We start from the raw sequence: 15935 nt of genomic DNA on the forward strand, positions 1-15935 counted from the left end.
TCCGGAGCGCTTCGATCCTCATCCGAACCCGATGGCGGAAAAAAACAATCTAAGGATGGAGCCGATGCCCATGCGCACTAACACCAAGAGGAGGAGTCATCGATGACGACAAAGACTTCTCCAGAAGAAAAACAAGTGCAATCATCCGAGCCCAACACCAGATGGCGATCTATTCATAAATGTACCATCTGCAGCCCATATGCCTCGAACATTCAGGTTGCAGGTAAAGTACGATCTTGTTACTTTTGTAATCCAGTACTGGGCTCCTAGGTCCAGCCCAGGGGTCTCAACTTAAAACAGGTAAGTAATTACGTTTCAATATTTCGTATGATTTTTAAAGAATATTTCAAGTTTTCAAAAGTAGACACTTCGAAGACATTTCATAGAAAAGCAGACAATGGGTTCCTATGGAGAAAAAACAGGTTACTAGTAAACCCGGTAAGGATTACTTTTGCGGTTCAGTACGGGGCTACAAGGTACAGTACTGGCTTCTCTCCTGATCACAGATGAGCACTTCGGAATTCGGGTGATTTTATATGAATATTTTAAGTTTCCAAAACTTCACACTTAGAAGATTTTTCAAGTCAAGCAAGTCCATGTTATCCAATGGCAGGTAAGTGAGTTACCGGTTTCCAGGTCAGTACTCAACTGGTGAAGTTAAGGTTCTGGGCATAGACTCAGGGGTCCCCCAGGGTCAGGTTGGTACAGTTGGTTCACCCTCAGCGGCACAGGGGCGGCCAGGTGAAGAGCTAGTTAGGCCCAATGTTATCCAATGAGGGGCAGGGGGCCTACGGTTGGTGGCTGCTGGCTAGCAGTTCACGCGGCTGTGGGAGCTGGGCTCCTGGTCACTTGCTCAGGGCAAATGGGGAAGTAGGATAGGGCAAAGTTGGCACGGCCAGCGGCACTCAGGCGGCTGGTTGCAGGGTGCTTTTGAGCCGTCGGGCGCTCAATGTTATTCAACGGGAAAGGTAAACAAGCATTTGCAATGCAATAGGTTTCGCATTAGGAAAGTTTGAGCTATTGGTATTGTAAATGACACATTTTTATTGATGTGTTGGTTTTGAAAATAGAGAAATTAATAGCTTTGCCATTTACATTGCCAATAGTTATAACTTTTGCAAATGTGACACCTACAGCATTTGTAATGCAATATGTATTGTATTTATGTGACTTAGATGTATTGATATTACAAATAACAATGGCTTTTACATTTTTTTTAAAGAATGAATACTTAAATAAAAGTTACTGTAATTTATAATGGCAATAGCTTGAACTTTTGTAAATAACTTTTGTGAAGATTATGTTCAGTGTATTTTATTGTGACGAAAATCCAAGAACAGAAGTGAAATATTAACATATTTTTGTGACATTTGTAATAAAGCTTAAAACATTGAGAGAACATTTGAACCATTTGTTATTGAATGGTTGAACATATTGATGCTGTGGTGGCGCTGAGTGATGTTGTGGGGGCAAAGAGTTATACTGTGGCGTTCAGTGATGCTGTGGTAGCGCATAGTGATGTTGTGGTGCCCCTGAGTGATGCTGTGGTGATGCGACAGATAGATAGAGTGAGGGAGATAGATAGAGGGAGGGTGATAGATAGATAGAGGGAGGGCGATAGATAGTTAGAGGGAGGGCGATAGATAGTTAGAGGGAGGGCGATAGATAGATCGAGGGAGGGCGATAGATAGATCGAGGGAGGGCGATAGATAGATCGAGGGAGGGCGATAGATAGATCGAGGGAGGGCGATAGATAGAGTGAGTGCGATAGTTGTTATGCTATGTTTTGTTGTGTTTTGTTATGATATGCCATGCTTTGTTTTGTTATGCCATGCTACGTTTTGTAATGCTATGTTTTGTTGTGTTTTGTTATGCTATGCTATGTTTTGTTATGCTGTGCTTTGTTATGCTATGTTTTGCTAATCTATGTTTTGTTATGCTATGTTCCGTTGTGTTTTGTTATACTATGCTATGTTTTGTTATGCTATGCTATGTTTTGTTATGGTATGCTATGTTTTGTTATGCTATGCTTTGCTTTATTTTGTTATGCTACGCTATGTTTTGTTATGCTACGCTATGTTTTGTTATGCTATGCTATGTTTTGTTATGCTATGCTATGTTTTGTTATGCTATGCTATGTTTTGTTATGCTATGCTATGTTTTGTTATGCTATGCTATGTTGTGTTTTGTTATGCTATGTTGTGTTTTGTTATGCTATGCTATGTTTTATGTTATGCTATGTTTTGTTTTGCTGTGCTTTGTTATGCTATGCTGTTTTGTTTTGCTATGTTTCATTGTGTTTTGTTATGCTATGCTATGTTTTGTTGTGTTATGCTATGCTTTGCTTTATTTTGTTATGCTATGCTGTTTTGTTATGCTATCCTGTGCTATGTTTTGTTGTGTTTTGTTATGATATGCCATGCTATGCTTTGTTATGCTATGCTTTGTTTTGCTATGCTATGTTTTGCTATTCTGGTGTGTGGTTGTGTGTGTGTGGGGTTATGTGTGTGTGGGGTTATGTGTGTGTGGGGTTATGTGTGTGGGGGGTTATGTGTGTGGGGGGTTATGTGTGTGTGGGTTTATGGGTTTATGGTTTATTTCCAAATCTAAAAACAGGGAGACTTTAACCTCCATTGGAATGATACTAAAGATCCCTCAATCTCCCCCCTGTATGACCTTCTCGAAATTAATGACCTCAAACAAATCTGTCAGTCACCAACCCATTCCAAAGGAGCCACCCTTGACGCTATCATTACCAGCAAAGATCTAGCCCTCCTATCTAACATCATTCCGATTGACTGGTCCGACCATCACCTTATCCTGTTCTCCATAAACAACTCTGCCTCCACCCCTCCGTCCAAAACTATTAAACCCATGAAACTGATCAGAAATCTCAGTCATATCCCTCCCGACTTACTTGAATCCAAACTTCAGGCCCAGCTTCTCGCTATCCCTCCTTCCCTCAACACGAACAAACTAACCGAACAATATAACAGAGCTGTCACTGCTACCCTTGACCTTCTAGCACCACTCAAACTCAAAAAACAAAGAAATATCCCCTCCAAATCATGGTTTAACACAGACCTAAACATTGAAAGACGTAAACTCAGACTGTCTGAAAGATTATGGAGACAGCACCCCTCTCCTTCTAACCTGGCCAACCTCAGACTTGCTAGGTCGTCCTACAAAAAACACATCTTTAGACAAAAAACTTCCTTCCTCAGATCACAACTAGATCGAGCTCAGAATAGGCCAAGAGAACTATTCAACATTGTGCGCAATCAAACTGCGTCCGCTCCCCCTGTCCCACTTGCCTCGAAGACTAGATGTGAAGAAATAGCCCTCTTTTTTTCCAGACAAAATTAAACTAATTGAGCAATCCTTCCTCTCTACTGCGATCCCTACCACCAATCCGAACACCTCTCTTAATATCCCACCCTCCATCAGAACTCCCCCTACACCCTCTACGGCCCATCATAACTCTGATCTCCCTTACCCCTCCTTGCCCCCAAATTTCCTGGACTCCAATCATCCTAACTCTCTTACTAAAAATAATGCCGCTTGGCTTAACTTCCAGCCAGTCACGGAAAGAGACGTCTTTAACATCATTTCCAAACTCAAGCCTTCCTCCCACACCAAAGACCCTCTTCCATCCAAACTTGTCCAAAACCTCAAACATATCATCACCCCTACCTGGACCTCTATTATCAACAGCTCCCTTGCCACCGGTTGTGTCCCCAACTCATTGCAACTAGGCCAAATCACCCCCATTATCAAAAATCCTTTGGCAGACCCAAACGACCTCAATAACCTTCGTCCAATCTCCAACCTTCCCCTTCTTTCTAAAGCCCTGGAAAAATGTGTTCTTCTCCAACTCGAGAGACACATTGAACACTTTAACTTACTAGACCCCTTCCAATCTGGCTTTAGGAAAGGATGCAGCACTGAAACCGCCATGCTAAACATTGTTGATGACATCCACCACTCACTCGACAATGGTGAATCTAGCCTTCTGATCCTCCTTGATCTCTCTGCTGCGTTTGATACTGTTAACCACTCTACTCTACTCAATGTTCTTAGAGATCGATTCGGCCTAAATGGTATGACACACAAATGGTTCGTCTCATACCTACAACACCGTTCTCAACAAATCAAAATCCAAAATTGCCTATCTAACCCTACCTCCATCTCCTTAGGAGTTCCGCAAGGATCCATCCTCTCTCCCTCTCTCTTTAACCTTTTCATGGAACCCCTCACACTCATTCTTAAACAAGCCGGGATCAACTACCATCTCTATGCCGATGACACCCAACTCTATTATAAGATTAAAACCCATGCTGACATCCTTCACCTCAACAACACTCTCATCAAGATTCAAGCCTGGTTCCACACTAACCACCTCAAACTCAACCCTAAAAAAACTGAAATAATTCTTTTTTCCCCTAAAAACAACCAGCTCCCTATTCAGAATTGGATCTCTGACCTTAATGCCCTCAACTGCTCCTTATCTTTGTCCTCCTCAGTCAAATCACTAGGTATCACACTTGACGACCTCCTAACCCTCAAGACACACATCAATAATTCTGCCAAAGGAGCCCTCTTCACTCTCCGCCACCTTAAGAAAATCAAGCCCTTCATCCCTATCGATGATTTCAAACTAGCAGTCCAATCCCTTGTTCTTTCTCACATCGACTATGGCAATGCCATTCTCCCCGGAATTCCCAAGATCCACCTTGCATCGCTTAAATCTGTGCTGTACCTTGCAGCTAGGCTTACCTCTGACTGCAAGCGATTCGACCACATCTCCCCTACCCTTAAAATCCTTAAATGGCTCCCCATTGAAGGTAGATCCACGTACAAAACAGCCTGCATTACACACAAAATTCTCCATCAGAATACACCGACCTACCTCGCTAACAAACTCACAAAAGCCGGTTGCTCCCGTTCCTTGAGAAGCACAAACACCTTCCTTCTTATCCCCCCCCCCTTCAAAAAAAGAAGACCACCCAGTCTCGGTCCTTTTCCGGCAACGCTCCATGCATTTGGAATGCCCTTCCAACTGACATTCGTTGCAACCCTTCCTACCCTTGCTTCAAAAAGAACTCAAACTACATCTCCTCAATAAATATTGGGGACCATAATCCATATCTGCCATCTTCCACTGGCCACTTCTGTCCGACCTCAGATACATCTGCCTCCCTTCTTTTCAGCCTTACTTCGCCCTTCCTCCTCGTCACTTCCACCTCCCTGTTTACCACCTTCACTCCACCCTGCACCCCCCCTTCCCTTGTCCTCCGTCTGCCCTCATTTCTGACCCTACAGCTCTCGTCCTTACAAACCCAATTCTGACCACCAACCTCCCTATCCTCCTCTGCAATTTTCAATGTATGCCTGGTTATTTTTGATTATCACATCTCCCACTTTTCGGTGTTCTTATTTCCCATATTTATCATTTTGAAATATGTATGGCGAAGACTTATATGTTGTTTATACTCATTTATGCTATGTATGACCCATGTCTTACTGACCTTCTTGTCTCAAAAATGTAAAGCGCTCTGATACCCCTGGGTCCAGCCAGCGCTATATAAAACCTCTAAAATAAATAAAATAAATAAATAAATGTGTGTGTGGGTTTGTGTGTGTGTGGGGTTGTGTGTGTGGGGTTGTGTGTGTGGGGTTGTGTGTGTGGGGTTGCGTGTGTGTGGGGTGTGTGTGTGTGTGTGGGGTTGTGGGTGGGGGGTTGTGGGTGTGGGGTTGTGTGTGTGGGGTGTGGGGTTGTGTGTGTGGGGTGTGTGGTGTGTGTGTGGTGTGTGTGTGTGTGTGGTTGTGTGTGTGCGGTTGTGTGTGTGCGGTTGTGTGTGTGCGGTTGTGTGTGTGCGGTTGTGTGTGTGCGGTTGTGTGTGTGCGGTTGTGTGTGTGCGGTTGTGTGTGTGCGGTTGTGTGTGTGCGGTTGTGTGTGTGTGTGGGGGGTTGTGTGTGGGGGGTTGTGTGTGGGGGGTTGTGTGTGTGTGGGGTTGTGTGTGTGTGTGTGGGGGGTTGTGTGTGTGTGGGGTTGTGTGTGTGGGGGGTTGTGTGGGGGGGTTGTGTGTGGGGTTGTGTGTGTGGGGTTGTGTGTGTGTGTGGTTGTGTGTGTGGTTGTGTGTGTGGTTGTGTGTGTGGTTGTGTGTGTGTGTGGGGGGGGGTTGTGTGTGTGTGTGGGGGGTTGTGTGTGGGGGGGGTTGTGTGTGTGTGTGGGGGGTTGTGTGTGTGTGTGGGGGGTTGTGTGTGTGTGTGGGGGGTTGTGTGTGGGGGGTTGTGTGTGTGGGGGGTTGTGTGTGTGTGGGGGTTGTGTGTGTGGGGGGGTTGTGTGTGTGGGGGGGTTGTGTGTTGGGGGTTGTGTGTTGGGGGGGTTGTGTGGGGGGGTTGTGTGTGGGGTGTGGGGGTAGGGGTGTGGAGGGGGTGTGTGGGGGGGGGGTGGGGTGTGTGTGTGGGGGTTGTGTGTGGGGGGGTTGTGTGTGGGGGGTTGTGTGTGGGGGGTTGTGTGTGGGGGGTTGTGTGTGGGGGGGTTGTGTGTGGGGGTTGTGTGTGGGGGGGTTGTGTGTGTGGGGTTGTGTGTGGGGGGGTTGTGTGTGGGGGGGTTGTGTGTGTGGGGTTGTGTGTGTGGGGTTGTGTGTGTGTGGTTGTGTGTGTGGTTGTGTGTGTGGTTGTGTGTGTGGTTGTGTGTGTGGTTGTGTGTGTGGTTGTGTGTGTGGTTGTGTGTGTGGTTGTGTGTGTGGTTGTGTGTGTGGTTGTGTGTGTGGTTGTGTGTGTGTGTGTGTGGTTGTGTGTGTGTGTGTGTGTGTGTGGTTGTGTGTGTGTGTGTGTGTGTGTGGTTGTGTGTGTGTTTGTGTGGGTGGTTGTGTGTTTGTGTGGGTGGTTGTGTGTGTGTGGTTGTGTGTGTGTGTGGTTGTGTGTGTGTGTGTGTGTGTGGTTGTGTGTGTGTGTGTGTGTGTGGTTGTGTGTGTGTGGTTGTGTGTGTGTGTGGTTGTGTGTGTGGTTGTGTGTGTGTGGTTGTGTGTGTGTGTGGTTGTGTGTGTGGTTGTGTGTGTGTGGTTGTGTGTGTGTGTGTGTGGTTGTGTGTGTGGGGTTGTGTGTGTGGGGTTGTGTGTGGGGTTGTGTGTGGGGTTTTGCATGGGGTTTTTACGTGTGTGTGGTTGTGGGTTGTGTGTGGTTGTGGGTTGTGTGTGGTTGTGGGTTGTGTGTGGTTGTGGGTTGTGTGTGTGTGTGGGGGGTTGTGAAGGGTCGGGCCTGTGGCTCAAAGAAGGGGCTCAGTTTCCCGAGGGAGGGCTTCTGCCTGCTCGGCCCAGATGTTACAGTCTGCTCGAGAGTCCCTGGCACCGTCGGAGATGGAGATAACATTCTTCCTGGGGGGTAAATACTAGGATGGAAGGGCAGGGAGGGGGGGGGGGGAGAGAGGGAGGAGGGAGATCACAAACAGTGTGTGCAAAATTTAAAACAAGCCGCACAGGACTAGATGCTTGACCGCCATTATTTAAGATGTAAATAAAAAAATAAAAACAAGTCACTAAGGGCTGCATGCAGGGGAGAAACTGTTCACTGACCGGCACCCAGTTCGCTACATAAGACCACAGTGCAGCGGCCACTCGTTTCCACTGTAAACAGGTAGGGATCACGATCTCAATGGCAGGCAGACTGGGTATAATCAGAAAGGGGGGGCAAAGGGGTTGTTTTGCTTCAAAGAAAACCTTAGCATGATTGGATCCATATGTATACCTTTTTGATTTATTAAAAAAAATAAACAGAAACCTAACACAAGGCGTCTGTGCAGCAGACGCTATGCTGATAAAAGTTACACAGATGCAGTTTTGCTAAAATAAATGCTGTGCAACCTGCCAAATCACACACGCTAACCTCTTGATTAGAAAAAAGCCGAAACATAATGCACAGCAACCATGAAGCGGGCGCCGTGCTTATGAAATCTAAGCTACAGGGATGTTGTGTTAAAATGAAAGCCACACGGCCTCCATGTTCACATTAGAACCATGCCTTGGGGAGAGGATGTGGTCTCACAGCTAGACTGCCGACTTTGGAGCTGAGGGGAAGTCATAAAAAAGAAAAAGTGGAGCGCGCACCACGATGTGATGGGAGTGCAGCTCTGAGAGTCACAATAGTGCAAGTATACACGAGGACCTGTGGCGCACACTGTGTGCTCATTGTGCAAGTCCATGAAGACATAGAAAGTGAGCCAAGGCTACAACAACACATTAAACCGGACGTAAAAACAGAAGGAAACTAAATTACTGGGATAGCCCCAGAGCAGCGAAAAGTGACCCAACCTGAGGTGTTGTGGACAAGAGCAGAGTGAGGTGGCAGTTAGTCTCTGATATGTACAGCCTCTTTGCGTGGAGTTTAGGGCAGGTCAAACAGAGCAGTTTTGGCGAGGGGTTGGGTACGTAAGTAGAGCTCGTGTAAATAATGACGACAGAGCAGCTGCGGCGAGGGTAATGTAGCTGGTCCTGGTGTAAAACGCTCCAAAACCTTTTTGTTGATTTCGTGCTTAAAAAACTCACAAAAACAAATCAACCGAAAAAAAATTGACGGAAGTAAAATTTAATTAAAATCCGACGGGCGGAAATTCTGTCAGTCAGTGGGGGAATCACAGACAGCCTCTTGAAGGTGCCGGCGACGGAGTTTAAGTAAAGCTCTTGCTGCCTTTTCATTTTTCTAAGGTGCCGGTGGGTGAGTGTAAGTAAGTAAGTAACAAGCTCTCGGCATTGCTGTGACGGGGGCGGGGTAGCGCATTCCTTTGAATATGATGGGGTGGGAGCCTGTGAAGTGATGCGAGGAACAGACAAATGGTGGAATGGTGGTGTGCGAGCGGCTTCCTTTCAAGTCTGATGGGGGCGGGGGGAGCAAATGGCGAGCGCGCGCACGGAGCACATGCACTGTCCATAATCCGCATTGAAAAGCCGCTTGGGAAGCTTTCCTGGAGCAGCTCTCTATATCTCTCGCATAGCGATTGCTTACGCAATACGCTAGGCGAGACCTAAAAATAAACAAAGGCTGCAGGCTCAGGGACGGAGACTCTTCAGGGGCGACCACAACTTCGAGAAGTAAGTTGGGATCTTGGAGCACAGGTAGGTACCCCAAAGGAAGGCGCAGGGGGTTGCCGGGTGCAGGGGTATCTTTGGGTGTCGGAAAAGCTTACTCTCAGCTGGTCACGGATGGGGGGGGCCTTGGTTGTGAGTCTGCAGGCGTCGTCTGGTTCATCAAGGAGGGTCTTTGGGCACTGGACTTCGGGTTCCAGTCGCCGGGGGGACGTCCTCGTTGTCTTGGATCACTCGGGCACGGGCCAGGCTCGAAGGGTGCAGAGTGGGCTGATCCGGAGCTTCCTGGCTGGCACCAGGGGTTTTGTTGCAGCAGAGCCTTTGCTGATGGGAGTCCCAATCTTCAAGAGGGTCAAGGCTGGCAGGTCCTCTGGGTGTCCAAGGTTGCTGTCCGCAGGAGTCGCCGGGATTATTTAGGAGCAGGTTCCAGGATCGACAGGCCGGTAGGGGTGGGGCCAAGTCAGTTGGGGTCGTCCTGTTAGCAGCTGCACGGCGGGCCTTCTTCTTCTTGATCTTCTTTTCTTATCGGGATCTCCGGAAGGAAGGTTCAGGGAGCCCCTAAATACTGAATTTAGGGGCGTTACTGGTAGGGCAAGGGCAGGGACCAATAGGTCCCGGTCCTGGGGTGGGTACACACCCTAGCCTGCTCCTCTCCTGTGGGAGGGGGGCAGGAGCTTAGCTGTGATTGGGCAGGGCTCCTCATCTTCAAGATGACCGGAGCCCGTGGTCGTGCTTTACCTCGTCTACCCCACCTGAGAGGTAGGGTCGGCACAGGCTGGCACCCCCCGCCCCTTCCGGACGTAGTTTTTCCCACCAGTCTTCCCGCCAGAGTGGGGGTCAGGACTGGTGGGGGCCGTTGCTGGGTACAGCAAATGGTCTGGAGAAGCTCACAGAGGCGGCAGGCCTTTGAAGCTTCCCCTGCCCATCCTGGGGGAGGAGACCTAGCACCTCGCCCAGGATGTGCATTGTTGCAGGCCAAGGAGAGCGGGGGGCTTTCCACCCAGGGGTCCAGCAACATGTCTGCTGTGTGGCAGCCTAGGCAGCCTCTCAGTCCAGACGTGGATTGTGGTTAGGTTTCAGGGGGTATCTCTAAGATGCCCTCTGTGGTGCATTGTTTATTAAATCCCACACTGGCATCAGTGTGGATTTAATGTGCTGAGAAGTTTGATACCAACCTTGTCAGACTTCAGTGTAGCCATTATGGTGTTGTGGAGTTTGTAATGTCAACCTCCCAGCACCATATACTCTTAATGGCATCACTACACTTACAGTGCGCAGGAATGGCCCTGGGTATTGTCGGGGCACAGGGCTCATGCACCTGTGCCCACACCACTGGTATAGGGCACCCAGCAAGAGGGGTGTCTGATGTATGCCAGGGCAGTGGGTTTTGTGGGCATGGCACACAAGGATGTGTGCCATGTCGACTCTTTGTTTAGTTCTGTACTTAGACACTCAGCCTGCAAAGGCAGTGTGTGGGTGTCGGGGTGCAGGGCCCCTAAGGGTGGCACAATAAGTGCTGCAGTCCTTAGGGGTCTTCTCTGGTCATCATGCCCTGGCTGCCTAGGGTACCTGTTACTAGGGGCTGACAGGTGGCCAGAGATGCCAATTGGGTTTTAGTTTCAACACAGTTTTAGGGAAGGAACACAGGCCCTTGGCACCTGGTTGGCAGGAGCCTAGGGCACACTCAGTCAAAGCACATCAGCAGTCAGAAAAAAGTGGGGGCATACCAATGCAAGAAAGATGGCACTATCTCACACTTCCTTACTGACTTTGTCAAGAAATTATGTTTTTGAAAAACTGATGAGGAGAATTAGAGTTTTGCTACAGGATACAGAATTAGCAACCAAGTGTGCCTTGAAAGAAACATACACATCTCAACTAAATGAATTGCATGTGTGGTAATGAATAGATCAATACTGCAACTTTATTTAATAGTTAATGCTTCTAATGAGCTGCTACGCCCTTCAGAAGTACAACTAACATGGGTTCAGGGATAAATACAACAAAGAAAGAAATAGTTATGCATCTTCTGTAATGCTCTCACTGATTCATAAACATTATTTCTGTTGACTCCTTTTCATGAGATTAGATACAGAAAATATTTGAATCAAACTGGCAGTGTGTGGCTCTAACTTCAGATTGCAATGCATCCTAGAAATAAAGTAGCAGTGACATCAGTTCTACCATGTTTCTGGAAGCTACGTCAAAAAATATAGTGAAAAGAGAGTGGTGTATTCTCTGGCCCACTTTCCTGTGTGTGAAATTTGTGTACCCATCCATGCAGTGTGCCTAGGTCAATGTAAACTCTATGCAACTATTGCTGTAGGGTAAAAATGACCCAGTGCTATTATCTGGATGTGTTCTGATGTTCAAAACAGAACTGTAGACTGGAATGACTCTTTCAGGGGGTTCAACGTGGACCCTAATGTGGTTGTATAATGGATGCTAGCTAAGTGAGGCAGTTCAGTGTGTGGATTTCGGTATGAACCTGACCAGATGATGGTTTCATAGGTATGTTCAGACCAGTTCTGCTCTGGAGCATGTTGTTCTATACACGTTACTTGTGTGCAGTATGGGTGGTTCATCTGAGGTGTTTTATTGTTGTTTTATTGATTCATCAATCCCAGGACATGCAAGGTCTAAACTAGGAGTCTTTCAAGATAGTTACATGTGAAATGATTCTAAACCAAATTATGCTGTATCCTTTACTTGAGCAATTGTGTAAGGATCAGTAAAAACAAAAATTAAATCCTCCTAAAGTTCTACTAGACCTGGTGCACCACCGGTGAGCAGTTACAAGTATCCAACTTAAAACACACTTCCTTTGTGGAAGAAATTAACATTTGGGCTAATATTCTAAATTAAAAAAAAAAAAAAACTTTTGCTTGCGAAATTGAGGATATGGCAAGCCTGGGCTTTTGCCTCAACAGGACAACACCACCTGAAAAATCTGGATGAAGGCTTATAAAGAATACATGTTACTGCTATGGCCCAACTACATTCCCACTAACTTCTCTGTGACCTGTGTAGAATCCTGCTAAAGATCTTAAGCCACTAAGTTCATGGCTAAAGACGGCTGTTATGCCAGAAACCGGTCCTCGGAAGCTTGTTTCCGGTCCAGGGAAGGCATGGCTTGGCAGTTCGGGATAGACTGTTCCCATGAGGCACAGGGTCAGACTGATTTGCGTATGGCCATGTCTGAACTGGGGTGGCAGAGTGGGCTAAAGAACGGTGATGGATTAAACCCAGATCTTTTGACTGGATGTGAGTGTTTGATTGGTTCAGATGCTCCGTCCATCACCACCCCCTTTTGTACCGCTTTGAGAACGTATATGCCATCTAGAATGAGGATCTTTTATTTACCTTTGTGGAACCAACGCCGATGCCAAAGAAATCACTGAGAATGATATTTACTTGCCAATCACTGCACACATTTCCCCGCAATGTGTTATCCCTTCCAATGCAAAGAAAGCTAAACTACAAAAATCACAACCCAAATTGTGTTTCGATGAACTGGACAACTGATAAGAAAAGAAAAAGCAGGAACCATAAAAGGTGCTGAGTAATACTCTGACTTATCACTGACAGCACTGCAGGCAACATACAGGACTGAGGCTACCAGTTTTATCACAAGAGTAAATAAAGAATACTTTCAGTTTTGCACCACTAAAGAGGATAATTGATCCAAACAACATATCCTTGTATACAGACAAATGATTACACCATCTACTGGACATTCAGGTGTCTTGAACACAATTATTTTTTGGTGCCTTAATCACATTTTTCAAGAATCATATTGCTTTTCTCCAAAAAGTCATCTTGCAGTGCACACCACCTCTCCATTAGCAGAAAAAAGTCAAGTGACAGTTTGCCCCATTATGAAGTTCAATTCCACAAAAATAACCAATAAACTTGAACACTACAAATACATGGTAGTTAAGGGTTATCTAACCTACAGTTGAAGGTTCCTCTGGAATAAAGCGTACCGCTCTGCAGGGGCCTAGATCAGTCATATACTGACACTGACAATACATAAAACTAACATGGTATCTTTATAAAGCATTTTCACCTCCTACCAATCCTATCCATAAATATATGGATACTCAGGTTCACATTCCCAAGGTTCCAGACATTGAAACATTTTTCAGCTTCAGTTTCAATAGCAGATGGAGGTAAAAGCCACAAGTTATGGTTTTTCATTGTTAAGTAGCTATGAAACTTTAACTGTTTTGGTTCGTGTGGCAAGCTTATTTGTGTGTTCCTCGGGTTACACATACTATTCATCTGTTCAAGGTTTACCACCACATATTATGACCATACCAAAGAAGGTCACTTTAGTACAATTTCGAACATTTTCAAGTACTATTTGACACCTCTGATCTATTAAATATGGCCTTTAATATATTTCTTCATATCTGAAATTAAATTGACCATGTATTTAACAATGCATTTCTTTCCATGTTGCTATACTTTGTTAATATTTAGAGAGATTCACTAAAGTGACATGTGGAAGATTTTGCATATGGATTTGATAACACTTCACTGTAAAGACAAAGCTTACTTGTAAAAAGATGATGATTATTTTTGCGTAATTTATGGGAGCGTTCATATAATTTCCTGGCACTTTTCCGAGATTCTGGACAAAGTCTCATCCTCATAGTTTTCACACCCTGCTTGGAATCCGGGTTAAGGAAGACGACAATTGGGTACCACTGTGCATAATTCAAACGGTCCACTGCATTAGGAGTTACATCTAATAAAGCATGTTTGTCCTGCAGAAAAAGAAAGTACGGATATAATAAAATAAATGCAACAAAAATGTGAACAAAATATATCAGTATTACATTGGGAAGGTATAGCCAATATAAAATGTTCTATTTCAAAGAACAAATTATGTCAAGTTTGCGCAAAAATACTCTCAAGCTAATCAATCTTAATATACAATTCTAAAGAAAGAAAATCGAAATTCTGTTTGAGCCTTTCACCAGAACTGCACACATACAGGCATTGCACATAAATATTAACATTTTAATGTTTTTAGGTAGTGCTTAATACCCAGGTTTTGTCCTTAAGAAGAGCTGTTATTAGGGAAGGGTTATGTACTGCTCAAACCAATTCTCCATCATGGAAATTCACTCACAATACAAAAGCAGTAGAATACCTGTGCGCTTGCAGAATATCTAAAGCACTTTATACAAAATATTTTTGAATGAACGTTTATTATTTGGAGTGGCAAAATGTCGCACTCAAAGGTTAAGGCCACATCGGCTACATGTTACACAAGATAGCAAATGAGTCAGATGCGAAGTTCCAGGCTCCAATGCTGTAGGAACTGCAGGCGACAGAATCTTGACAGCCCAGCAACAAGTCAGGCTCCAGGATGGACACGGAAGTCACTGATGTTCTTAACAGTCTGGGTGAATGGTCGGTGGCCTTCCCCTTAGAGTGATTCAGGCGACTACAGGTGAAGATGGGGTTGAAGGTGGCGCCCAGCAGAAGAGCGTGCTAAGCCAGGTGGCCCTGGCCTGACCAGTGGGGCCTAACGGCGATAGGCTTGGCTCCTAGGTGGGCCTAGACAGACGATTATAAACGGCGGTTGGTGGAGCAAGGAGGCATTAGGCCATCAATAAGGGTAAGGAGACCGGAGACACAAGACTTCTTGTGTCACTCTCTCCAGTCCTTAAGAGAAAGCTACTAATAATATATTAAGGAATGCTGAAGGTACACTGTCAAAAACAGTACCCAAATACACCTCTTGGATTTCTAGTGCTAGGTTTGAATTCCAAAAATAAAACAATGCTTTTGTAACAATCATACCCAGAGGTATTCAAAGAGTTAAGCAAACAATCTTGGCTTTTAACTGGATGGTCCTATAGAAAGAAATATTGTGAAAACATTATATTGGTAACTATAAATTGTGACAGGCAATCATTTGATACATCAACACAGTAAGAGGACTCTTAAATTATCAAGTCCTACATAATTAAGCCAATTTCACACAAACAAAAACATATTAAACATGTTAAGAAAACGAGGCAAACCTTTAGACACTACCAAAGTCCAATTAAATTCAAAACACCGAGCTTATATTTATAAAATTCTAACACTTTAATATTAGGCCTGGGCGGTAAATTCCATTCCGCTCTCAGAATGTGGGTAATTTCGCATTCCGTAGAAAACGCGGAACTGCCAAAAATTCTACAATCCGCAGCTTTGCAGAATTTTTTGCTAGTTCGCACTTTCGAAAATTCGTGTTCGCAAGATATTTCCCCCCAAGCACGCAAACAGCGTTCGCGAACAGGAAAAAACCATCGCGAACGGGCGGAACAAGCAATTCCACGTGTTCACGGAACTCAGCGTGCTCGCAGAGATTTCTTACCATTTCACGGATCTTTGCGTGGCGCGACTACGCAAATTCCACCCGCCCCTATTTAATAGGCATCATACCGAAGTGCCAATTGCATGAGATTGTGAATTACAATTAACAATGAAAAAATAAAATAACTTACTCGGTCAATAATCTGTTTTATGGTATGAAGGCGGATGATGCCAGAGCTACGTTGATCAGTACCAGCATCTCGTGGTTCATTTCCTAACAGGAAAATATATTTCACAATCATTTCTTTTGTCAGTTAAACAAGACTTTTGTTTGCCCATTGACTTCTTCTGGCCCAAGAAAGATGCATTTGTACTTGCAATAATCACACATCTGCCAGACAATTAAGCATGACAGAATTAGGGTACTTAATTTGCCATTGATTTTTAGACAAACTGGATGCTATATCATGATGATTCATGCAATGAAGATATGATGTTGATATTGGTGTATTCAATTTCCACAAATCTACA

At 45.2% G+C, this 15935-nt stretch overlaps 1 protein-coding gene across 5 annotated transcripts in view; it reads right to left on the reverse strand.

Annotated features, from left to right (window-relative positions):
* TJP1 (tight junction protein 1) overlaps positions 1-15935 on the reverse strand; it is a 736246-nt gene that overhangs the window by 259242 nt on the left and 461069 nt on the right. For all 5 annotated transcript variants that reach the window (XM_078684928.1, XM_078684927.1, XM_078684925.1 and 2 more), the window contains exons 16-17: positions 15596-15678; positions 13648-13858 (exon numbers count right to left, since the gene is read on the reverse strand). In XM_078684928.1, coding sequence (XP_078541054.1) covers positions 13648-13858; positions 15596-15678 — 294 coding nt within the window. The remainder of the gene's footprint in view (positions 1-13647; positions 13859-15595; positions 15679-15935) is intronic.

Source organism: Lissotriton helveticus, chromosome 3_2 (genome assembly GCF_964261635.1).
Source record: "Lissotriton helveticus chromosome 3_2, aLisHel1.1, whole genome shotgun sequence".
Taxonomy (NCBI): domain Eukaryota; kingdom Metazoa; phylum Chordata; class Amphibia; order Caudata; family Salamandridae; genus Lissotriton; species Lissotriton helveticus.